The sequence below is a fragment of the Peromyscus eremicus genome, chromosome 5 (genome assembly GCF_949786415.1).
Source record: "Peromyscus eremicus chromosome 5, PerEre_H2_v1, whole genome shotgun sequence".
Classification (NCBI taxonomy): domain Eukaryota; kingdom Metazoa; phylum Chordata; class Mammalia; order Rodentia; family Cricetidae; genus Peromyscus; species Peromyscus eremicus.
The window spans coordinates 122,474,981-122,500,490 of record NC_081420.1 but is presented as its reverse complement, the minus strand read 5'-3'; the positions used below and the strand labels follow the sequence as shown (position 1 = coordinate 122,500,490).

General features: G+C 38.9%; 1 protein-coding gene across 8 annotated transcripts in view; it reads left to right on the top strand.

Moving 5' to 3' along the window:
• The window catches only part of Inpp4b (inositol polyphosphate-4-phosphatase type II B), a 359,360-nt gene that overhangs the window by 303,497 nt on the left and 30,353 nt on the right, over positions 1-25,510 (top strand). For all 8 annotated transcript variants that reach the window (XM_059262652.1, XM_059262647.1, XM_059262649.1 and 5 more), the window contains 2 exons: positions 1,531-1,643; positions 5,115-5,269. In XM_059262652.1, the coding sequence (XP_059118635.1) occupies positions 1,531-1,643; positions 5,115-5,269 (268 nt within the window). The remainder of the gene's footprint in view (positions 1-1,530; positions 1,644-5,114; positions 5,270-25,510) is intronic.

Below are 25,510 nucleotides of genomic sequence, written 5' to 3'. Positions count from 1 at the left end.
ATATCATTTCATCACTGCAATAGTAGCCTTAACTAAGAGAGCGTTTGGGGGTCAAATTTTCTCTTTGAGAATCAGCTTTAGTTCCATGATGAAAATTTTACTCTTCAAACTTATGTCATTTAGTAAAATCAAATGTATATTTCAGATAGATGTTTTAAATCTATTTTCTATAACATAGAATATATAGTGGAAGAATACTCATTTTATTCTATTCTCATGATACCTGAGATGAAATATGATCACTTTCAGTGAGTGTGTTTCCTCACAACCATTCGTGGTCCTTGGTGTATAGGCATTACCTGCATATTTCACTGAGATGCTACCTCTATTCTCTGGAAACTCTGTCAGGGATTACTTGCCTGTGTCATTTGGCTAATGAAACATCTGGCACAAACTTTAAACTACAAACTCTTATCACTATTAAAGCAAATCTGGGTTAGTTTTATGATTAGAATTGGGAATGTCTGTTCGGTGTATTCCATGTAATTAGATAAACTGGACTTGGTCCTTAGGTCTTACGTACCCTCCTGTCTTTTAGCCTTAGTCTAGGATCTCAAGAACTCCTCATGTCTCAGTTTGTGAGCTGCCTGGTACCTTTTCATACTATGCATTACAGATCCAATGCTGTTTGCAAGGATCGTTTTGGTCCCCTTCCTTCATTGACACATCTCCTCAGGTGTCAGGAACACTTGGTTCGTAATTGCACATGGCCTTTGGCTTTGGTGTGCAGTGTGTTGGCTGCGCCATTTGCTGCCCATGCTTCACTTGTTAGTGTGCACACATCAGAGCAGCAGCGGGACCCTGGTCCCACAGTTCCCTCCTGCCGGTCACTACTGCCTGTGCTGTCCCCCTTCCCTGTCACACCTGTGCTCCTTGACAGCAGTGGCTCTTCCTCTTTTTGGAAGAAACATTTGGTAACGCTCAGACACAGTTTTCACTGTCAAATTGGAAAGAGTGCTTCTGGTGTCTGAATATAATAATTTCCCGAATAGTTTCTGGATTTCCAGAAGCAGTTGGAAATCCTGTAATAGTCAGTACTTCCCTCTCAAATAAAAACGAATCTTATCTGACTCCAAATGGCAATAGCATCAAGATGGGGGAAACTTCCTGTCTAGAAACAGGCTTTGTATTTACAAATTGAACTTTCAGATTCCTCTCACACATGTGTCTAACTTAATATATAGCCTCGATCCAGGCTAGCTACTTAGTGGCAAAGAGATGGTATCTCAAGACATCTCTGACTTATGCAGCAGGAAAGGAAAACATTCATGGAAAATGTTTTCCTTGTTGTTTCATGGGCAGTTTGATATTACCATAGTTAAATAAAATAGAGGGAGAGGAAACAGAAGCACCTCCTCAGATAAAGTATAAAACTAAAGGGATTAATATCATTTCCCTTACAAACCTTTTCTTCCGAAGGACATTTCTTGTTTTGAAAGTTGCATTTGCAGAAATGTTGCAAGAAAACTCTACAGGAAGCTTCATGCTGACATTGTTTCATGGTTTTCTCCTTTATTTTTTCTCCTTTAGATATTTCACATTTTCAAGAACAAAATGATTTAAAAGGATTGTTGGACAATCTCCATCAAAATATTCAAGCCAAAAAAAGAAAGAATGTAGAAATCATGTGGCTGGCAGCAACAGTAAGCACTCCTCTCCACCTTTTCCCCTGCACACCATTACCAACAAGCATTGTCAGGAACATGTGATGCAGGGTCTGAGCCCCGTACTTTGGTTCCTAGGTTTCATCTTGCATTATCTACTTAACAAGGCATCATCGCATTGCTGATTATTTTATCAATAGAGATGGAGAAAGATGAGCTCAACATGGAAAATGCTCCTTATTGACCCTCCTTACTGACTTTGGGTTTGTTTGTCACTCCGAGGTCAAAAGGAAATATCTTGTCAATGTTATGTGGCAATCAGAATTTTGAACTGCCATTGTAGAGACACGTGATTCCAATTGTATGGTTACCAGATCCCTGACTTAAGACTCCTAGACACATTGTTCAGTTAATGAGCTTGTAAATGTGTTTGTTAGTTTAAGTATTGGCACAGAATTTATTATTGATTGATTGCCATGGGTTAACAAGCTGAACGGTGAATCTCTCTCTCTCTCTCTCTCTCTCTCTCTCTCTCTCTCTCTCTCTCTCTCTCTCTCTCTCTCTCTTTTTCTCTCTCTTGCTTAATGGCACCCTCAGGGTGAAGATCCACCTGTTTTCCTGCCTAGACTTCCACAAGCATTAGGGAGAGAATCATGCTTGTGGTTTTAAGCTTTTCTCTGACAACCTGAGACAGAGTTCATATTAAATTTATGAATTTTGTTAAAATCTCAAATCCTAGAAGTTTCATTGGGAAAGCATCCCTTCACCAGGAAAGGCACCCTGGAGACCTCTGTGATGAATCTGTGTTTACAGCCTTGGCTGTGTCACTCCTACAGTTCATAGTTCAGATTCATTAGCCCTGCAGCACACATTACTTAAGCCCCATCAAAAGCATTTAGATCAACCTTTCCTCCTATTACCAATGTTACTTAGCTACTTCTGGAAAAAAAGAAGGGATAATTTACCATGAAACCACATAAAATAATCAACCAAAAAGAAGACAGAGCAAAGTTCTTGCCATGCCTCCCTGATATGCTTGGAAAAAACATCAAAGGCAACAAAGCCAGGAAACACTGCTTTCAGACAGGCCACTTACACTGGTCACACTCGGCACCACACCAGCTATGGCGTTCTGTGTATCCACCATGGTTATTAATTCACATGGTTCTGTGATACCATCATGGTTATTAATTCACAAACATTCACTATAGTAAGTTTTACAGTATTTTTCATATTTTGCTGAAAACATAGAATCCAGGAAGTATGATCATTTGCAAGGCCCTCCAATATCTGGGGACCATATGAATATGGCATTGTATACATGAGGTAAAATTATCTAAAAAGATAGATCAATCATGGATTCATGAAAACATGAAAGCACATCTTCTCTTGGTACATTCTTTTTCCTGTTTGAATATATAAACACTTCTCATCAATCTTATCTCTGAATGTTTGTCTGGTATGTGTACCATTCATAAGGTTCTCACACAACTCCCCATCGATTGTGTGTTCCCAGCACTGACGTAAGGCGAAAGCTCAGTTTCAATACCAGCTTCCTAACCAGAACAACTAAGTAATACACCTAAAGTGAAGAGATCCAGGAATCCTCCTTGACATTACCAAAGGATTTTATTTTGGTTTCCCTTTGCCCCCTTTATATCTGTCTAATGAAATACTGCCTTTTTGGATCTTTCAGTTTAATTAAAATGCACAGTTCTTTAATTTTTGTTTACTTAATTTAAATAATAAAAAGGAAAAATTTAAGAAACCAAATGCTCTCTGAGTATGTACAAGCAAGCTTGTATCACTCAAAAGCTGTAGAGAGACTGAAATGGAGACTTTTCTTGCCTGCTGTGGAGAGCATCCCACCTGCACTTGACTTTAAATGCAAAGCACTCAATATCTCCAGCAGGAGAGGTACATGTGAAAGTAGCAATATATTTTAAGGAATATTAATTCTTTTAAAATTATAACTCAAAAGTATACATTAAGGTCTATTTTATGACTGTGAATATAGTCAGCTTTTGAAAATATAGAATACTATTTATTTGAAAGAATTAAAATTTTCTAAGTAAAAGGAGATGATATGATAACACCATACTCTCATTTTTCTTTAGCTACTTTTATTGGAAATAGAGGGGAGTAAAAATCTGAATTAATAGGGACATATAAATCTTATTTTAAGTACCAAATTACAATTAAAATACAGTGAAAAAATCCTCAATAAAAACAGTTTTAATGTTTCTTCTCCAAGCAGGCACTTTTAAGGCCCCGTTGATTACAAATAATAAAGTAGATGGTTATTGTGTCACATTAAATTTATCTTAAATGCACATTGATTAGCATTGCTGATGCTGCAGTTAATTATTGGAATCTCATCTCAGAAACCATCATGGGCTAGAAGAAAATGGAGCAGAGGGTCTACATGTTAAGTGTAAGACAATGAGAAAATGAGTATTCCTGAGCCAGAGACCATTGTCTGTCTTATAATAACAAAAGTCACAGAGGGACACCAGATATACAGAAGTTAAAAGCATAGTATTTGGACTTAGGCAGACATGCATTTCCAGCCTGTTCCTGCTCTGTGCACAGACAGGTTACACAGTTTGCGTAAGCTTCTGTTTTCCCCACTGTAGAATGAGGGTAGTCATGGCTTCCGCCAGGGCTCATGCTCAGTTCATTATAAGAGTATATCTATCGGTCGCTTGTAACTGTGCTGTGTGACAATCAATGTGAAGTAATGGTAGCCAATTTAGTGTTCCCAATATTGCCATAGGGCTCCCTTATCTATATAGATATTTTGAAGCATAAATTCAAGTCCAGAAAATATTTTTATTTTCAATAGGTGATTTTAATATTTTTTTATTATTTGATAATTTTATACCTCCATATAACGTGTTTTGATCAAATCTAACCAAATCACTTCCCTCTAATTCCTCCTCTCTACCCACACCACCACTTCTCCCTCCCAGTGTCTTGTGCTCTTTTTTAAACCTACTGATTTTTTAAATCCACTTAGTGCTGTCTATATGTGAATGCATGCAGGAGCTGTCTGTGGAGCGGGAGTAGCCTCTCAGACACAGGAACTATGATGTAAACTGACTGTCCCTCCCCCAGCAGTCATCAATTTCCAATAGTTTCTCAGCTAGGGGTGAGACCTCATGAGACCCTCTCATATCAATAATAAGATTTTTGGCTTGTTGATGTTAAAAAAATAGACTTTAGGTAAACATCAAGCATTTAATCTGGAATAAGCTAAACGGATTGCTTTAGTTTCAGCCAAGCTATTGCTCCTGAGCTGTGAGTGGCATTTATGCAAATCAGGCATCCTGTATGCCTCCTCTGTGGGATCTGGGACATCTCATGTAGTGGTGTTGGCAGCCCCATACCCACTCAAAGAAATAAACAAGTTAAAGTTGGCCTTCTAGCTTAGAAACGGAAAAGGCAATGTGCTTAATTTATAGGGTAGACAGAACCGCTTGATTCCTTGTTTTCATTTGTGTCTTGTAGATTTGTCGCAAACTCAACGGTATTCGCTTTACCTGCTGTAAAAGTGCCAAAGACAGGACCTCGATGTCAGTGACGCTGGAACAGTGCTCCATCCTGAGAGATGAGCATCAGTTACACAAAGACTTTTTCATCCGAGCCTTGGACTGTATGAGAAGGTATCAGATATATCTTAAATTCTGTTTATGTTAAGGTCACTTTAAAAAAAGTTAAAACACATACCTCACTAGAAGACCAAACACTTCATGATTTCTTTGTATTTCCACATTTTCAGTTAGAAGCATTCCCTCCACTCATTTGGGGCAATAAAAAGAAATACAGCTATGCATGCATTCAGTAATGTGCATGGAAAACACACTTGGTTAGTTTTTCATCTTGAGGTGAATGGCTCTGTACAGCCAAGACACTCATTAAAGAGTACATTTTCTTGACATGTTTGAGTATTTACAAAATAACACTAAGTCAATAGACAAACAAAATCTCTCCAGATGCAACTAAGAGATTGTCTACCCGTGTTGGTATGGTCTTTGCATTGGTGACATTCCCCATCAGAAAGGCAGTTACTATGATACTTTAGAGATCTGATATTACAATTCTGCCAACATTTACAATACTATGCCCCAAGATATATCTTGATTAATTTCCACAGTAATTAAATCAGAACTTGAAGGAAGCCATAATTGGAAAGAAAAGGTGTCTCATTCAAGATGTCTATGAGCAAGGACACGTGTTAATATAAAGGTGACAAAAGTCAGCTTAGAAGAGGTTCTGGGCCCCGCTGAGAGCTGCTTCCTGCTCCTTCCTGTCTGTCTTCCCGTTGGCTGCACTTTCTTTGCGGTTCTGCATCTCCCGGTGGAGACATGGAAGCATGCCTGCCTGCATTGCAGCAATGCCTGTGTTTTCCACTAAGGAGAGGCTTCTTTTTACATCTTTTCATGTCTCCTGGCATCTTCATTGCTCAGCAGAGTTCTGTCATCAGTCTTGATAACCATTTGAGGATGGTTTAGAAGCCTGGCATGAACGTCTCAGCCATATAAAATATGCTTTATTACCATAAATGTCTTTCAAAACTAATCTTTCAGTACTAATGGGGAAAATACTGAATGTGAGGATGGAATCTAATTGCAAAACAGGAATGCAGATGTCACTATGGATGCCCAGCTAGTGGAGGAGCACAGTAAATAGGCCAGGGCCACCACAGGACTGACAGGACTTAGCTGTCAGGTGCCTGTAGTGTGAAACTGTCATCTATTTGTTTAAGATTGGAAGAAAGGACCTCTAAATTAGAAAGGAAATTCTTCAAACAGGTAAACAAAAGGCATGTGTTCCTATACATGCTGAACCATAAGAATGCATATTTTTTGTATTACATAGGTTTGCACATAATTGGCATTGTATATGAAACATTTGCTTATGATGTGACATTTATGGGACTTTGTGATTTAGAATTATTTTTTTCTTCTTTTTAAAAATTAAGCTGCTGGAGATTTAACCTAAAACCAATTATGTCTTTTAAATGTCATGTCTCTATTACCCTGGTAATACTTTCCTGTTAAATTTCTTTTGTGCTAAACTTCAAACCAGTCAAATTTATCTCTTAGTTTGTGTATATAAAGTGATTATTTTAGAGTGTGAGGGTTTCTTTGGAAATGAGTGTAGGTATGCACATATTTCAAAAACATAAGGCATGTTGATTGAAAAGAAAAAAAAAACCATGTGACTGCCTGGGTTTCCATCTTTGGGCATTTGGCTTTGTAAGACAAGCTCATAGGAATAGGCACTCTATCAGTCCAGCACGGAGGTCAGAGGACAGCAGGAGAGGTCAGAGGACAACATGGAGGTCAGAAGATAGCAGGAGAGGTCAGAGGTCAGCACGGGAGGTCAGAGGACAGGAGGTCAGAGGTCAGCACGGAAGGTCAGAGGACAGGAGGTCAGAGGACAGCACGGAAGGTCAGAGGACAGCAGGAGAGGTCAAGGGCAGCAGGAGAGGTCAGAGGACATCAGGAGAGGTCAGAGGTCAGCAGGAGAGGTCAGAGGACTGGAGGTCAGAGGACAGGGCTTGGAACCAGTTGGACTAACTTAGAATTCAGGTTTCCTCACATACTACCAAAGAACAAGTTAATCTCACTGCTTCTTTGTGCCTCAGGGAAGTTAGTCAATCTCTTGGTACCTCAATGTCCTCATCTGTAAAAGGGTCACATAATAGTAATCACTTTTTGGGAGTGTCATGAATGAAAGGAATTGATAAACACAAACTAATGAGACTAATGTTTGACAGTGTAAGTCACATTTATTAAATAAAAACTAGACATCAAAGGTTATAATGTTGGTATTATATCATTGTAGTTTAAATAAACTTAACTAAGTATAGCCTTTGTAGTTTTATGTTTGTGAAACATTGGGATTTAGGTTTAACTCCAGTACCACATATTAAATTGTTGCTGTTAGTTTTTCACTCTTTTGGCTCTTTGCTCTTTGGGGGGGGCCATCATCCAGCTCCCAAATAAATCACTTACAAAGGCTTATTCTTAATTATAAATGCCTGGCCTTTAGCTTGGCTTATTTCTAGTCAGCTTTCCTTAACTTAAATTATCCCATTGACCTTTTGCCTCTGGGCTTTTCCCTTTCTCTTACTTCTGTGTATCTTACTTTCACTATTACTCCATAACTGGCTGTGTGGCTGAGTGGCCTTGTTCTCTTGTGCTTTTGTCTTCTCCTCCCAGATTTCTCCTCCTTTTTATTCTCTGCCTGCCAGTCCCACCTATCCTTTCTCCTGCCTAGCTACTGACTCAGTCACTCTTTATTGGACCATCAGGCGTTTTAGACAGGCAAAGTAACACAGCTTCACAGAGTTAAACAAATGCAACATAAAAAAATGCAACATGTCTTTGCATCATTAAAACAAATGTTCCACAGCACAAACAAATGTAACATATCTTAAAATAATATTCTACAATGTTAAATCATGTGTTTTATAACTTTAGAACAATCAGCAATTAAAAAGGTGGGTGTATTTACAAATACTAACTATAGAAATAAAAGAAGTATCAAAAGAAGACTGTGAAGGTTCCCTCTGAATATTACTGATGCTTATATATATTAGTATATGTCCTTACAAAGAAACATGAGCTTTGGTCTCAAAAATTCATCTGGAAAATTACTCCTAACAGACAATAGTCTTGATGTCCAGTGTTTGGTGTTGAGCACTCAGGAAAGCATTAGAGCCAGCCAATTATAGGTCTCCAGTCACATTCATCCTCTGCACTGGTATCACCTGAAATTTTTTTATTATGTGTTTAACTACTTCAAGTTCATTAGTTAAAATAGAAATCATATAAAAAAGTCATTTTTTTAGAACTTCAAGGTTGTGTACAAAACTAGAGTGCACTGTCACATTGGCTCATAATGAGTCAAATATAATGGTAGAGTTTATATTCCTTCCTGCCAACACACTCTGTTATTTTCACCAATGTATGTAGACATTGAGTGTGGTGTCTTGTCCACAATAAAATAACTATAACAGGACAGAGACATGCAGGTAGCAGAACATCAAAAACCCAATAGAGGATACTTGTTCTTCCCGTACAGGCAGCAGTTTCTCAGGAATAAGATTGTCTCAAGTTGTTGGTTGACTGCTAATTTTTTGCCATTGAAATAGTCCAGCTTTTCATTCATGGTGCTAGAGCTATTTTCTAACCTCTTTACTCTATGGTCTGTGAAGTTCCACTCGCCAGACATTGACCATGAGTGATTATTAGACACCTTCAGGAAGTTATACAAATACTTATGCTTAGGTCTGTATGGCTTATAATTGAAAGATCTTAGGTAGGTGTAGAAATAAAAAAAAATTAAGAACTTAACTAATATTCTAAGATGCACACTAGATGTAATAATACCTTAAGGTTTTAGTTAACTTATTTGTGTATGTGTGTGTGTGTGTGCATGTGTGTTTTGTGTGTGTGTGTGTGCATATGTTATGTGTGTATGTGTCTCTCTCTGTGTGTATACGCATTTGTGAGTGCACACATGTGTCTTGGTATGTTTATGGAGGTCAAAGGGAAATTTAGGAGCCGAGTCTCTCCTACCATGTGGGTTCCTGAGATCAAACTCCGATCTTAGGCTTAGCAGGAGCTCCTTTACCCCCTGAGCTGCCCAGTGTTTTAAATTTTATTGTTTGTTTTTTACTTACTGTGCTTGTAATTTTAATTTATCAACAGTTGCATTTTATTTTTCTTTGAATCTTTCCAACCACTCTTCAGGCTTTTTCAAAAGTTTGTCAACGCTATCACAGGTTATTCTCTTGTGATGCTTGTATTGGCAGTGACCTGCAGCTCCCAGTCAGTCACACAACTGCATGGGGGATGGATGTCATGCCATGTGGTGCTGTGGTACTAAGATATGATGCAATACTTGTACAGCATTGTCAGCTCATAGCAGGATTCCTGGGACTTGATTCTGTCACAAGCTGAGGACAGTCTGAGTTACTTTCAGTGGTATGCTCATGACATGGTGATGTGTTTGATAGACATGGTAGATTTCAGACCATCTCTTCATATGGGAAAGGTAGCAAGAAATCTGGGTGCCTCCTATTCAGTCATAGTCTCTTTGTAGTGACTGTGTTTTACAGGGCAATGATTAGCAACAATCACCCCCCACTCTATCAGAAGATCCATAGATCAGATAAACAAAAAAGGCAGGAGTCTCAGAAGGCTGGCCACTGAGATGGCGTCAAGAAAGAGAATCACTCCAAGTCTGCCTCATTTAAACTAGTTCTAACAGGAATTCACTGACTTAGACAACCAGTTTCTATCATGTTCTTGAGTTATGAGGTGCCTTGTCTAGTCAAAATCTTCCTCATCAAGCCTCAGTTTTACAAAATGGTAGATACATGCTTGGCTAGTTGTCTCTTGATTCTGCAGTTTGAGGATTTTTTTTAGGAAGAGAGTATAGGAATGAGGCCTCTGTTTTCAATTCTAGAATATCCATTGAGAGCTAAAAGCTATCTTATCTTGGTGCATTTTTTTTCAGAAACCTAAACTCACATTTGATTAATAGATATACAGATCCAGTCTTTAAAAGCTCAATAAATTTGACTGAATTTAAAGTTCTGTTTTAACATAATATATTGGGAAGTTCAATGGCCACTACAGAGTAAATGACAACAAAATGCCATGGGATAATTGTTTGTCTAAGTAAGAACCAATAGGTTATATGTGTGGATAGTATGAATCACATAGAACACATAGTCTCAGTTGTCTCCCTTTGCCATTCCACCAGGGCCCTTGAAATGAAAATAGTTGATAAACCATTAACAAGACAGATGAGTGTAAGTTTTGGTATGTGATCAGTTATCTCCATTAAGGCACAGGGCTGTAATTATTCCTCTTTAGTAAAAGACTAAAGACTCAGTGACCTTATTAGATTTTATGTAAATTTTATTTGTGTGTGTAGCTGGAGAATTTCTCTCCAGCTCCTGCCACCAAGTCCCGCCAGTCCCAGAGCCCACTTATAAAATAAACACACAAACTCTTACATTATTTAAACTGCTTGGCCATTAGCTCAGGCCTGTCACTGTCTAGCTCTTACTCTTATATTTAGCCCATTTCTATTAATCTTTACTTTGCCACATGGCTCATGGCTTACTGGTACCTTACATCTTCCTTCTCCTGGCGGCGGCTCCAGGCAGTCTCTCTCTTCCCTTCCTGTTCCCTCAATTCTCTTCTCTGTTAGTCCCGCCTATACTTTCTGTCTGGCTATTGGCCAATCAGAGTTTATTTACATATAGCGATATCCACAGCACTTCCCCTTTTCTTTTTTTTTAAAAAGGAAGGTTTTAACTTTAACATAGTAAAATTACATATAACAAAACAATTATCAAGCAAGAATTACAGATACAATATTAAAGAAGAGATCCTATCTATCTTATATTTGTGAGTTTAAGGTTTTATATCTAACTTATCTTTTATTATAACTAAGGAAAATTGTAAGTATCTAGTCTTTAACCACATCAAAGACCTCAGAAGGATATAACACTGCCTGAGAAATGGGAGAAGGATGCAAGCAACTTTTGGGAGTCTTGCAGGGTAGACAGAGACAGCTGAGCCTGGACAGTCATGCAAAGTTTTCTTGTAAAGTTGGGGCATCTGTCTTCAGCCCACAGGCCTAGAGTCTCCTATTCACTTTTTTCTGTGTCTTGTAGAATGTCTGGCAGTTTTCTCTGCAAAGCAGGAACCTGAAGGACCATTTTGTCAAGCAAAGTTCAGTGGTCACCTTTCTATGGGTCCTGCATGTCCAGTTGATCAAGCAGTCCAGGCAAGAACAGTTTCTTGCCCAAATGGCTATTTTTGTCAAGGTGAAGATAAACTCCATATGGAGTGTCTTTGATGCCCATCCTCCTCTCTGAAGTAAATCGGTGCTGTCAGGAGCAGACATGTCTCACTGTCCAAAAAGTCTAAACTTTTAAAACATTTTAAATGCCATATTCTGTAGGTCTTTGAAGTGTTTGAAGACTACCTATCTATCTGAAATATATCTATGTATACCTAGAAGACTTAAATAACATGGCTACAAATATTATCATAGATGACTAACTATTAATCTATTTTTTAATTATCCATTACAATTTTAAATGAGTTACATAAACATAATACCTCAAACAAGAATAGAAATATATATACAGTATAACAAAATTAAGTTTAAATTTGTATCAATAAACTAAAATCTATAGCAATGTAAAACATTTTAAACAAGTTGTTACTCTTTAAAAGTAGGTTCATTAATCTACCCTTTCATCCTATCATATCTAAACTATCCCCCTTTTTGTTTTAGAAAGAGATTGTATTTATAATCAACCTGATTTAAATAAAAATATTGTTTTTTCTCTGTCCCACACCAGAGGGCTCTTCTGATTTGGGACACAAGAATCTCTTAACCATTTTTTTTTTTTTGAGCAATATGTCTGGGTTTAGAGGGGGAGTGAGCCAATTCCATCTCTAAAGCCAGCTTGGTATATTTGGGAATTTGGGCGTAGCTTCTCTTACTACTTCCTGCTGGAGGGGGGTGCTGTATCTTCTGGAGACAGAAAGAAAATTTTAGGATCATGGAGTAGTCCGTGAGGCTGTATACCTGAGCCAGTTGACTTGAAACCATTCTGGATGTTGAATCATCTGGGCCATGGTGTCATTGGAGACCTTTCAGGGGGTCTTGGCTGGTCAAACCTGATGTATCTTAATCTGGAACAAATCCATAGTCTCTGGCTTTCTGTGGAAACAAGAGCAGAGACTCTTTTCCAAAGCAACATACCCTTATATCCAAATTTTGAAGTCAAGGTACCTTTAAAATATACATTTTGGCATAACTCAACAGCTTTTACAATCAAATGTTTTTCTGCAGTTACGAATATCAAAGAGAACATAATCCAGATTCTCTGTGTGGTAGTCATCTTTACGTGGCTTATTTTTTTATATTAGCTTGAGCCTATTTCTTTTAAACTGCAGCCTTCTAAGCCTGAAACGGCACAGTGGCTGCTGGCTCCGCCCACTTCAGCTTCCCAACATGGCGGTGGTCCGCTTTCCGCCAGCTCTGGGAGCCGTAACTCTCAGAAATAGTGGGTCTACACTTTTACCAAAGTAGCGTGTAGCCCAGAAACCTCTTTTTTTGTTTTGTACTAGCAAAGGCTAAATCCACCACACAGTTTAATGTGCTACTTGCAGAGGCCTCATTCCCACCATACTGCAGGTCGAGAGTGCACACTAGGAACCCGCCAGTAGCTCAAACCGGCAGCTGCCGCTTATTTGAGAGAGACAATTAGGAAGCTGTTTTTAGGTCCGTTTTAGAATCTTTTTTCTAAGTTTTTAGGTGGAAACTCTTGCCACCACGTTGGATGCCATTTGTAGCTGGAGAATTTCTCTCCAGCTCCTGCCACCAAGTCCCGCCAGTCCCAGAGCCCACTTATAAAATAAACACACAAACTCTTACATTATTTAAACTGCTTGGCCATTAGCTCAGGCCTGTCACTGTCTAGCTCTTACTCTTATATTTAGCCCATTTCTATTAATCTTTACTTTGCCACATGGCTCATGGCTTACTGGTACCTTACATCTTCCTTCTCCTGGCGGCGGCTCCAGGCAGTCTCTCTCTTCCCTTCCTGTTCCCTCAATTCTCTTCTCTGTTAGTCCCGCCTATACTTCCTGTCTGGCTATTGGCCAATCAGAGTTTATTTACATATAGCGATATCCACAGCATGTGTGTGTGTGAGAGAGAGAGAGAGAGAGAGAGAGAGAGAGACGGGGAGAGAGAGAGAGAGAGAGAGAGAGAGAGAGAGAGAGAGAGAGAGAGAGATGTACATATGTGAGTGTGTGTTGTGCATGCCATTGTGCTCCAATGCATGCAGGTACACATGCCTACGTGTCTAGGTGCATGTAGAAGCCAGAGTCTGATGTCAGTTGTCTTCTCCAGTTGATTCCTCCACCTTATCCTTTGAGACGTGCTGAACCTGAAGCCGATGGACTAGCTGGACTGGATGGTCAGGCCAGGGGTTCATCCATCTCAGTCCCCTGACCCACTAGTGCTCAGGTTATTTCTGCACACCTCCATGCCTGGCTTGTATGTAACTGATGGAGTTACAACTCAGGTCCTCAGGGTTCCCTCACAGGCTGGCACTGGTCCAGTTGAGCCAATTCTCTTGCTCCTAGATTTTTATTATCAAGTGGAAGGCCTCATTCCCAACATATTGTACCTGGTCTTTAACATGGAGGATACGATTTGCAAAATGCTCTGCTCTGTGAAGTAAGTGACCCTGCAGCACTGAAGTCTACATCATGGTATTTAGGATGCTTCTTTGTAAGGAGACTGCCAAAGAAGGGTAGTTCATTGGTTAGCGAATAGGTACAGACAGGCTCTCTCTGTTTTGTCCATGTCAGTTATTTTTCTTTGCTTTCGTTGGTCAGATTAGTTTTATGAGTTGCTAGAGTCTGTTTCAGAATGAAGGAGATTTGTGAGAACTGAAGCCACAAGTAACTGAAGCTGGCAGACAATTGCAGACTGTCTTAAAGGCTATGTCAGCAGAGAACACAGTAGGCAGAGATACATTTTCTGTTAGTGCTGTTGCTTCCTCAAGGACTTCAGTGATGTGTTTCTGTATTATCTCTGCCCAGATCTGTGACCAGTAATAGGAGTGTCCTCAGAGGGATTCGTCAGTGATGTGTAGGAATGTTTATTTGGGGTCATGCTTTCAGAAGCTCCAGTCCACCATCACTTGGCCCCCTTGCTTTGCTCCTGCTGAGGTAGTGCATCATGACAAGAGTGTGTGGTGGAGGAGGATGCTCAATGGACTATGACACAGAAGAAATGAGAGAGATAGAAAGGAGCCAAACTCATTATTGCTTTCAAAGACAGACCCAAAATAACCTAACCTACTTCTAACCGTGGTCCCACCTCCTTGTACCACCATAGATTGGCAGCATACCTTTACTAAAAAAAAAAGTGTGGGGACCATTTCAGATAAAGTTAATGCATCCCATTCTGGCCAATGAAGACTTGTATTTACCTCATAATGCAAACATATTTACATCCTCTCCAGGAGTCTCCACAGACTAGGTCTAGTTTCTCTTTCATGATGTTTTATTATGGAGAGTTTGTGGATAATTACAGGTTAGGATGAGTCCACCACATATTAACCTCTGACCTTTGGGGTCTCTGTCAGGCTCCAGAGGGTGGAGTGGTAGTGGTTGTTGCAGACATATTTTTTTAAACTGCTGTCACTTTTTAAAACAGGAAAAGTGTAGTGGGATAGGACAAGAGGCTCTCTTGGGTTTAGATAGAGAAATACAGGATGTTTTGATGGGAGTTTGTGGAATGCTCAGGCATTTTTATAAGCCTGTGGGGTGAGAGGAGCAGACTGTATTTCAGACAAGGGAAAGGAAGTCCCAGCAGAGATACAAATGGAATTGCAGCAGCTTACGAAAATACCCTATGGTTCTGCACTTGGGAAATGAGGTATAGTAGAAACATGTCATAGAAAGCAGTATTCACTAAAGAAGCAAAGATGCAGGCAGCTTTGGACCGAAGGGTCTTTATTAAAGCACTTACGGCCACCCCCAGGAAGTCCGTGCACGTCCAAGAAGGCTGAGACAGGAGAATGAAGGAAGTGATTCCCAGATGCTGCTAGTCACCTAACCTAGTGATGCTTTCTTGTTGTTGATTTGTTCATTTTTCAAGGCAGGTTCTCTTACCCCAGGATGGCCTGGAACCCATTGGATTCAAGGATAACTTTAAAAGTCTGATCCTCCTGCCTCCACTTCCCACCATATCTTGTTTGTAGTGCTGGGGACCAATCCAGAGCTTCCTACGTAGCCTACAAGCACTCTACCAACTGAGCCCCAACCTTAGCATGTCTTAATGAGCTCTTTTCCTATAAGCAGTCCGTGAGCCCTTTTCTGGATGATGATTTCATGAATATACATACTTAGTGGAATATATTCCTATCACCCTTCTCTCAAATAGAAATAAATACAAGATGATGCAAATAATGTATTATCTTGTACTACCTGAAATTCTTGCCTTCCATCAGAATGCCTTCAGTCATCATAAAAGAGTTCCAATCATCCTTCTAACTTGAATTCTATCTAAGCTATTTCATTTCCAGTCCAATGGAACACACTGAGTGTCTTCACAAGCCAAAAGACTGCAAGCTTTTCTCCAGAATGGGAGATCACAGATGCTGCAGACGTTCAGATGTCTAGTTTAATATATTTGTGCCTGCAGGATCATGGCCAAAAGCCCCATGTAATTATGTACAATTACACTGTATTCTATGCCATTGAGTGAGCACCCCTGAATCCACATGAGCAAGGGTGACATCATTATAGGGAATCAAGAATATAATTTATAAAGCATATCATTTGCAAAATTGGTAGTTTGTTAGCTGTAACAAATCACATGACATTTCTACAGCATTACAGCATTGTTTGTTGGGGAATCACTGTTCAGAAATACTTAGACTCTCTAAGTGAAGCTATCCCTACAGAGAACAGCGTGCCTCAATATGGTCCATAAAGTAATCACAGAACAGTGAGGAGAAAGATGCTGTCTGGAGTTAAATTACCTAGTTCTCTCATCTCTTAACAAGGAGAGCCTAATTCTAAAAGCTCTTAGACATTTGTATGTAAAAATGGAAACACACACACACACACACACACACACACACACACACACACGATGGGACTGGAAAGCATATCATAAAGATGAACTGTTTAATGTGGTACCTTCACAGCTACCCCATCTCACCATCCAGGATCCTTATGAACATGTAGTAAATTTAACATCCCGAAGCACTTAACATGGTACCGGTTACACAGTGTGCCTCAGTCAACATTAAAGGGCGCTGTGGCTGACACTGTCACTGTGTAGTAGTGGTCTCCATTTGCTTTTTTCCCTATAAGCTGCTGCTTTGTCAGGATGGATCCCCATAGGAGTGTCTCTACTAAAGCTGTAGGTGATGTGATGTCCTCAGACTACACCGAGAAAATGAAAAGAATGGGCTCTTAAGTGATTTACTTATTTAGAACATTCTTTATCTAAAAACAAGCATCTATTTATTTGTGTATTGGGGTGTGTGTATGTGTGTGTATGTGTATACCTGTATTGGATTATTTCTTGGATGAACTAGTCAAAAGCTCAAAACCAGTTTTGTGAAGCATCCATATCAAATCTGTAGCATCTTTCAGGGCTTTTTGTTTTCATTTTGAATGCAGTCACCTCATTCATTTACCATTTGCTTCTAACTTATCATTCTTATAACTTGCTGAATTTGCTATACTCATTTAAATTGTTCTAATTAAAAAATAAAACAGAGTGCAAGTACTTGAGCAACAATAAAGGAGTGGCATGCATTTTCAATCAACATTGAGTATTACTGATGCAGTTTTTTGAAACTTCAAGCAAATCTAGTCTCTTACATTTACATATATGTGTTTTCAAAATTGCGCATCCTCTGAACTATTTGAGAAATGAAGCCTCTATGCTTTTACATGCATGGGAGTTTGCCAATCACCTTGATAGCACCTTTGTCCTTGAATGTGGAAAGGCGATCTATACCATCTTTTGTTCACTTTTTATTTCTTGACTTTACAACATAAACTGTTGTAATCCTTATGAGATTTTATTTGATTCTGTGAATATTTTTTTCTCTTAAAGAGAACAGAACAAGAGAAAGAGGCCTGCAAGAGCTTCCAAGAGATATTGGTTGTGACAGAGTAGGAGAAGAAATTACTCTCCCTCTGTGAAGTGAGCTGAGCTTTAGCGGCTGCAGTTGACATAGACAGCTTCATGGAAAAGCCACAGCGTTGCCAGTGATTCTAAAGAAGAAAAATTATCTTATAAGATACAAAATCCATATGACACACAGAGTAATGGTGTATTTTATTGAGCATCTCATGATAAAGTTAGGTGACCCCTGGCCAACTATAGACGAGTGCTTCTCGACCACAGGACATTGGTTGTTGGGTGGCTTTCCAGAGCCCAAACTCCAACTGTGTTTAATAGGTTAGTGTGTTGCTTTCAATGGTTTGGCTAAATTCATACAAACTTAACAAGTATATTAATAACTTGAAGTTTGGTGATAAATTGTGCAGCTCCCGAACAGAGAATTAAGCCTATTTTTATAAGCTTAATAATGAATGCAAGTGAAACATGCTAGAAATGGAAATGACCCAGGTCCATGTAACTTTGCATTGCAATATCTTGGTAGTGAATTTGAGTTTTGAAAGCTGCATTCATAATCTACAGGCATTATGTCTAATTAGAACTAAGCTCTAAACCATAATGCTTTTGTGGGGAAGGAGTTAATAGATCTATTTTTAGAAAATGGTACAGTTGTGATATTCATATATTCCACTGTAACCTGCTCTGATACAGAGCTTCGGGTTCCTTCTTTCATAAATTAAAATTTCATGCTGCCGAGGTTATGGTTTCAAATCATAATGGAAAAAGGACGGTGTATTTTTTTTCTATATAGGGCAAGGGAAAAGAATGTCATGACTCTCTGCAGTCTGCCCTATATATTTATGATAAATGTGAGCATGGTTATTTTGCTACCTTTAGCTATAGCCCTTGAATAGCAAAGAATGAGGTTACATTAATAATCTTGTAACAGGTGCTGAGATGAAAGTGAAGAATATTCCATTTTAGGAGCCTTAATAATTTTGGCATAACACAAAAATACTTGGCAAAAGTGTATCTTTCTTCTTTTTAAATTTGACCTCAGTTTGAAAGGTGGTAGTCCCCTTTTAGATATCCTTATCTAGGTTAAATGTTTAGCAAGAAAGGAAAGAGCAATACATGGGGGAGCTTGGAGAAAAAGAAAAGGGCAATGGTGGAATATGTTAATCTCAAAGATAAGTTACAATGTCTTAACACATTTCCAAATGCTGATGACTCTGATAATTTCCTTCAGGTTTGGTAAGTAATTACAAAAAAAACAAAAACAAAAAAACAAAAAAAAATGTATTGAACTGATTGAAAACAATGAAAAAGAATAAAACTAAAAGGATCTTAGACTCCAGAATCATGCATGCAGCTAGAGAAGGAGGCCCAGAACAAGTGTTCCCCTTTGTTTGGTTTCGACATAGCAGAACTACCTATGGATTCTTTCTTCCTCTTAAGGCTGAGATGCCATGGCCCACGTGGATGATGTGTGGCTCCCACACAGCTGATTGCCTTCCACTATAAGCAAGCTCTCTTCCTGTGCTGCTCTCCCAGTGTCTAAAGGAGAAGGTTCCATAGTAAGGTAGATGGCATGCCACAGATGCAGGTTTCTCCCTGTAGAAAGTGCTCAGCATTTGATGTTTTTGTTATACTCCTGAAGAAACATAGATAGTAAACAATGAATCTTCTCAGATACAAAATAACACTTTTGCCTTATGTTCATGTGGCTAAGATTCAGTATATCAAACAAACACAAAAATCCTACTCAATAACTTCAACAGATGTAAATATCTTTTTCATTTTTTCATCATACACATGTGAAGCCTATTTCCCTATTCCCTATTAAATCAGTATTGGGAAGCAAAGTAGATGTCATTTTTCCCAAACTTTTCCCAAACTTTTCCCAAACTTCACAATATTTTAAAGAACAATTATCTCATCATTATTTTTAGTCTGTGCATTGTTCTTTGCATTAACTCTTCAGGATTTTTCCATCGAGGATTCTGTGTTGAATGTAAGTGAATGTCTCACTTAAGTTACTGTGGGATTTGATGGTGTGGGTTTGATGAGGGTCTGATGAGTGACAGGGGTGTTCTCATGCGTCTGAACTGTTTACACTCTATGAAGGGATGCTTCTCTGAGCAGAAGTGAGAATTTATATGTAACTAAGGTTAGATCTATGTGTCTGAGCAAATGACATAAAGTTGCCTACTTTTGGAAACATTGAAAAATTTATAATCCAAATAGAATAATTGAAATTGAAAAATGAACTGGAATAAGCTTTTTAAATGTCACTCTTTGACTTGATCTGGAAACCAAAGCTATAAATTTAAGCAGTATATAAAATATAATTAGTTCACATAAATAATAATCTATACTAAATTATATAAGCACAAAATTATTTGAATGTTCCTTTTGCATAGACCTAACTTGATGGTGTTTGTAAATTTATTCACATCACCCAGTCATTGTGACTGTACTTAGAGATTGATTTGTTCTTTTAAGACCCTTAGACCCTTCTAGTAACTAAATTTAATACCGACTTTTCAATTGCCCCGTGTTCATGGATCTTATTAAAATGAGCTAAAGTTGAGAAAAACACTGTAAATAGATGTGTTAAGTTTCCTTGACTGCCTTATTCTTTGTTTCCATGAGTTGGTGAACCACTATGTATTGATTACTCGTCTGTCATCAGTCAACTTCAAATGCCTTCTCTTCCAATGTGCTTGTAACTTTCCATGTTAATGTTATTTTATTATGAAAGCATTTGGGAGAGACCTTGGTTATTACTAGTGACCTTGCCAACCAAGGCAAGGGTTTTTTATATGACATCCCTGACATGTTGTCAGCTGACCTTTCCCTGAGTACATCTCATCACCAGGGGTCATTACTTCATGTAACAATCCTTCCCATAGGTGGACAGCTATGTGCCTAATAAAGCTTCAGAAAAGCTGAAATCTGTCACTTCATCTCTTCCTGCTGGGGACGTCCTCTCCATCTAGATCAACAGATCTTAAGTCACTGCCTCCTCCTGTATCTACTTTTCAAGTGTTTGAAAGTGCTTTTCTGGTTGCAGGAAATTGTTACAAATCCTTCATGATGGAAAAGTATGTGCCACTCTCCTTCAATGTCATTTCTGCCATCTCTTAATACATTTCCTAATTTAATTCTTTACAACTATTTACAAGCAAAAATCAGATGGCCTGTTTTGGATATGAATGACACCAAGTAACATGAGTCAAAGGGCTAGCTTCATCCTGCTGCCTGCCTCCTCTCGATGCCCCCCCTCCCTCTCTCCCATCTTGCCTTCCTTCCTGCCTTCCTACCTTCTGTATATACCAGGTCCTCTAAAGGTATCAGTTCCTAGAATCTTATTTTAACCCCATGGATTAGGTCTTGAAATAAGAAAGAAGAATACAGTTGTACAGTTGCTCATGTTTTTATGACTATGAGGTACTGGAGAGAGGCCTTCCTTCTTCAAATCCATGCTTCTAAGAGCTGAAGGTGGCCAGCTTGTATTTGTCTTTATTCCTGGATCCATGTACTGTATAACATTTTTAAAAGTGCTCTGCCTCATTGGATAATTAAGTAGAAAGATGTTTCCAGTGCCCCGTGTATCCTCTGCAGCAGGGTTTCTGGCTATCTTTACTTAGATACTTCATATTTCACAATGACATACAAATAGATACGCTCTTACTATTGCATTATCACTAAGATAAGAACATTGAAGTAAATGGGGATTATGTGCTTCCTGTGTTTTAAGAAATGGGATGGAGTTTATGACAGAACATACTTGATTTTTCTGTATGGTTATGTATTATGTGGTGTGGTGTGGTGTGCGTGCGTGCGTGCGTGCGTGCCTGTGTGTATGTGTGTGTCAATGTGCATGTACTTGCTTGTAGGGGCAGAGGACAATTTGTGGTGTGGTTTCTCAGGTGCCAGCCACATTTATTAACTTGTTTGATTGTTTTTTATTTATTTTATCATTCATTCATTCATTTATTCATTTATAGGCAGTGTTTCTCACTGGCCTGAAAGTCTCCAAGTGGGCAGGGCTTTCTTGCTGGCAAGCAGCAGGAATCTGTGTGTCTCTGCCTCCTCATGCTGGAATTAAAAGTGCCCACTGTCAAGAATAGCTTTTGTGTGTGTTTTAGGAATCAAGGAAAGTACTAACTGGCTAGGCTGCCTTCCCAGTTCTCATAGAACATGGCTCTCTCCAATGATGCCGAATTAATCAGTAATCAGGGCTCAGCAAGCAGCATTTGTATAAATAAGCAAGTACTCTAAATTATCATTTAACAGGTAAATCCAGAATAGTGATGCCTTTGGATACTGAGTTACCTACATTGCGAAATCATGAAAGCATAGAACTGAAAACCAGTGGTGTGTAAACCACAGGAAGCCACTCTGTGACTAGTTTGCAGTTGACTCTGGGATTAAACTGGACCATGAGTTCTTGACCAAATTTGAAATTTTGGGAGATAGCTAATTTGCAGCTTAGTTCTAGGTCCCTTCAATTTCCCATTGAATACAAGCAGCACAACTAAGCCAAATGGAATAGAATGTCCCTTGGTGAAGTTGCAGTGATCATGCCCTTGATTTTGCTGAAGTAAGGTACAAGTCACAGCACTGAGCCATGATACCTTTGCTCGGGTACAGCCTGTCTGCATCTGTGATCTGCCAACCACCACAAAGAGCAAATCTATCACAGGAATTTGATTTGCTTCTCCACTCTGCTTCTTTGTGTAATGGGGGCAGACAACACAGGGTAGACTTGATTGTGTGTTAAAGCTATAAAACATGTTCCATTTTATACTGGGTCATCATACCACTGTGGTGGAAGATGACTACCACAGGATGTAGATAAAGCAAAGAAAACAATGTCTGAGGGCGCTGTGCATTGTCTACCAAACATCATGCCACGTTCTGGAGTCATCTAAAACATGTACTAGGTTCTTTCTCTTCAAAAAGCTCCAAACCTGTTTGGAGAGAATCAGATGTGAATAAACAGTGACAAAGATATTCCTCTCTGGCCCTGTGTACAGGATCCTTCTGCAAAGATCAGAAAATAGTTAAGTCGGTGAGAAAGGGAAGAATGTATAGGACATGTTGGGGGCTAAGAGGAAAAGGTACCTCTCAGCTGGCATCATTGCCAGATAGGGGATATATTTTCTACCCATAGCAAACTACAAAGATTTCTGTTTTTGGAAACTTCTTTCTAGGGCTATGGATGTGGTTTTCTTGATAAAATATTTACCTTCCAAGCATGAGGATCTGTGTTTGATCTTCAGAAGCCATTTATGAAAAGCCAGGCAGGGTGGCCTGCTTTTGTAATCACAACATTGTGAAATCAGAGATAGGCAAATAACCCAGGGCTGACTTGCCAGCTAACCAAGCCTAGTGGTAAGTTCTAGGCTAGTAAGAAAATATATTTAAAAAATGAGTGAGTAAATAAATACATAAATGTGGAACAAACAAAAACACCCTTCCCCGTTAGTTTCTACCTCAGTTGACCTAACACCAATAAGACCATGACTACTCAAGCCTAGCTAAGAGCCTTTTGTTCTCAGACAGGGACAGCTATTTCTGAGCAAGCCACCTTTCAGCAAATACTCATATGTTGGTTTGTTTCAACAACACTCCCAATAGCTTTCATCTTAAATTAGGCTTGTGAAATTATGTTAAAATTATAGTTACATAAGATAGAACTACATGACAGGTTTTGTCTTTTTTTATTCTCAACTCCTTTTTCCTTTTCAGTCCTTCATTTATAATTGTAAGGTGAGCATGCTTCCTGAATTCTGCAGGTGTTTGAACATGATATTGAACTGGATAATGCAGAGTCTCTCATACAGCTATGTGCTGTGGGACAGAGAGCAGATTGGGCCCAAAATGGTTTCTTTGGTGATGCTCTAAAGGAGAAAAAGACACCAAGTGTAGTCTGAGCAATAATAGCCTAGTGATATTGCACTGCTCATGTGAACCCACTTATGAAAATGAAGGATTATCTTCCTGGGAATGGGTCCAAGAAATTGGGGCTTGTTCTCACTCAAGCCTCCTCATTTGTTGTTGTTGTTTTGGGTTTTTTATTTGTTGTTGTTTGCTTGGTTTTGTTTTTTAGTCTTTGGAAACAGGGTTTCTCTCTGTAACTCTGGCTGTCCTGGAGCTCACTCTGTAGTCTAGGCTGGCCTCAAATTCAAAGATCTGCTTGCCTCTGCCTCCTTAGTGCTGAGATTAAAGGTGTGCACCACCACCACCTGTTGTGAAGCTTTTCTGATAATACAAACTGATGAAAAATATCAAATAAGTATGAAAATAACTATTTCATTGTTTGTAGTGAAAAAACCCTCTAATGTTTACTAGGACATACATAACTTTGAAGTAATGTGTTCACCTTCCATGGTACTTACTAATTAATAGCCCCAAATAAATATAACATAGTTCAAAGAGATTAAAATACCTGACTCTTATCTCATGGAGGACCTTATTCATGGGTGTTTTTATATGTTGTTCTTTAGTATACAGCATGGTATACAGATAGCATAAGATACTCCTTTCCATAAATTGGTTCCAATCTAGTGTAAAGGACCGCATACGAAGAGGTGTAGGGCTGCTTATGATGTGCATCATTTGCTGCAGGCAGGTAGAGCATGGAGAGCTCTCAGGCAGAGGGGACAGCCTCTGGTGCATTTGAGTTGGGACTTGAGGGATAATGGACTGATTTCTTCAGTTTTCATGATCTTAGGCACTGTGAATTCCAGAAATGCTTAATGAGGAGTAATAAGAGCATGACACAAAGAGGGATTGGATTTCTGTGGATTTTTCAGGGCATAATTTTGACAGAATTTGAGCAGGAGTAGCTCAAGGGAAATATAATTCTATTCATTCTGGATTTTATACCTTCATCTTTTGCCTATGGATATGTATGAATTTCCATAATGTTTATTTAAACAGAAGCTTATTTCTGGCCTGGCCTATGGGTTTTTGCTAACACAAATGGCAGCAGTGCATCCCTCTTAGTTTCAAATCCAAGACTAAAGATGCACATACATGCAAGTTGACTTTGGCATGTGGAATAGATACAAAGCTCTCTCATTTTTAACACTTGGGTAGAAACAGATGAATTCAGCTATCTTCTTGAATGAAACTTTGCCTTATCCTCCCTGACCAATAACTGAAGGATGAATGTGGCTTGTAAGTGGCAGCCAGTGAGCCCAATCACAGGTAAAGTTTCATTAATTTTAAAATAAAATAACGATAAAATGATACAAATAGAATATACGTGCTTAACTTTTAATATTCTTATCTTAAAATACAGTATTTTTTGTCATTTTTGCACTTCATATAAATGTGCTGCACTTTCTTATTGTTGACTCATGACATGACAAAGTCATCATAAATCCTTCAATTATTAAATCACTTATTTTGATGATGCCTGCCATTCTTGAATGTGGGCATACTGACTTCATAGACAGCATAATGCAATTTTAGAAAATAAGTTACCTTCTCAGAATGGTCCTCATCTCAGGCATGAATATGTTTGACACATAGAAAGTGAGGACTTTGACCATTTTTTGGAATTCCCAAGCATCTTAGTTAGGGTTTACTATTGCTATGAGGAGGCACTATGACCATGGCAACTCTTATAAAGAAAACAGTTAATTGAGGGGCCTCACTCACAGTTTCAGAGATCCAGTCCATTATCACCATGACAAGGAACATGGCAGCAAGCAGGCAGATGTGGTGCTGGAGGTGAGAGTGCTACACCTTGCAGGCAACAGGAAGTCAACTAACTATCACACTGAGTGAAGCTTGAGAAAAGAGACCTCAAAACCCACCCCCACAGTGACACACTTCCTCCAACAAGGCCACACCTCCTAACAGTGCCACCACTCTATTTGGGGGCCATTTTCTTTCAAACCACCACACCAAGCAACCAAGATTTGAGAGGACTGCAAAAGGTAGGCTCCATATTGGTTGGACTTCTTAGCTTACTCCTGTTAATACTGTTCATTCCTCTAAGGGTGAATAGAGAAATCTTCCAACTAAACAGTGCATCCCATCTTCATCATGGACATGATAGGATTGGGTTACTAACCCTTTGTGAAGTTATATTTCCAACTTAGCACTCGATGTTTTTCTTTTCCTGTAATATGTGTGATTTTATGCTTAGCTGTTTCTAGGAATTTGGTGCA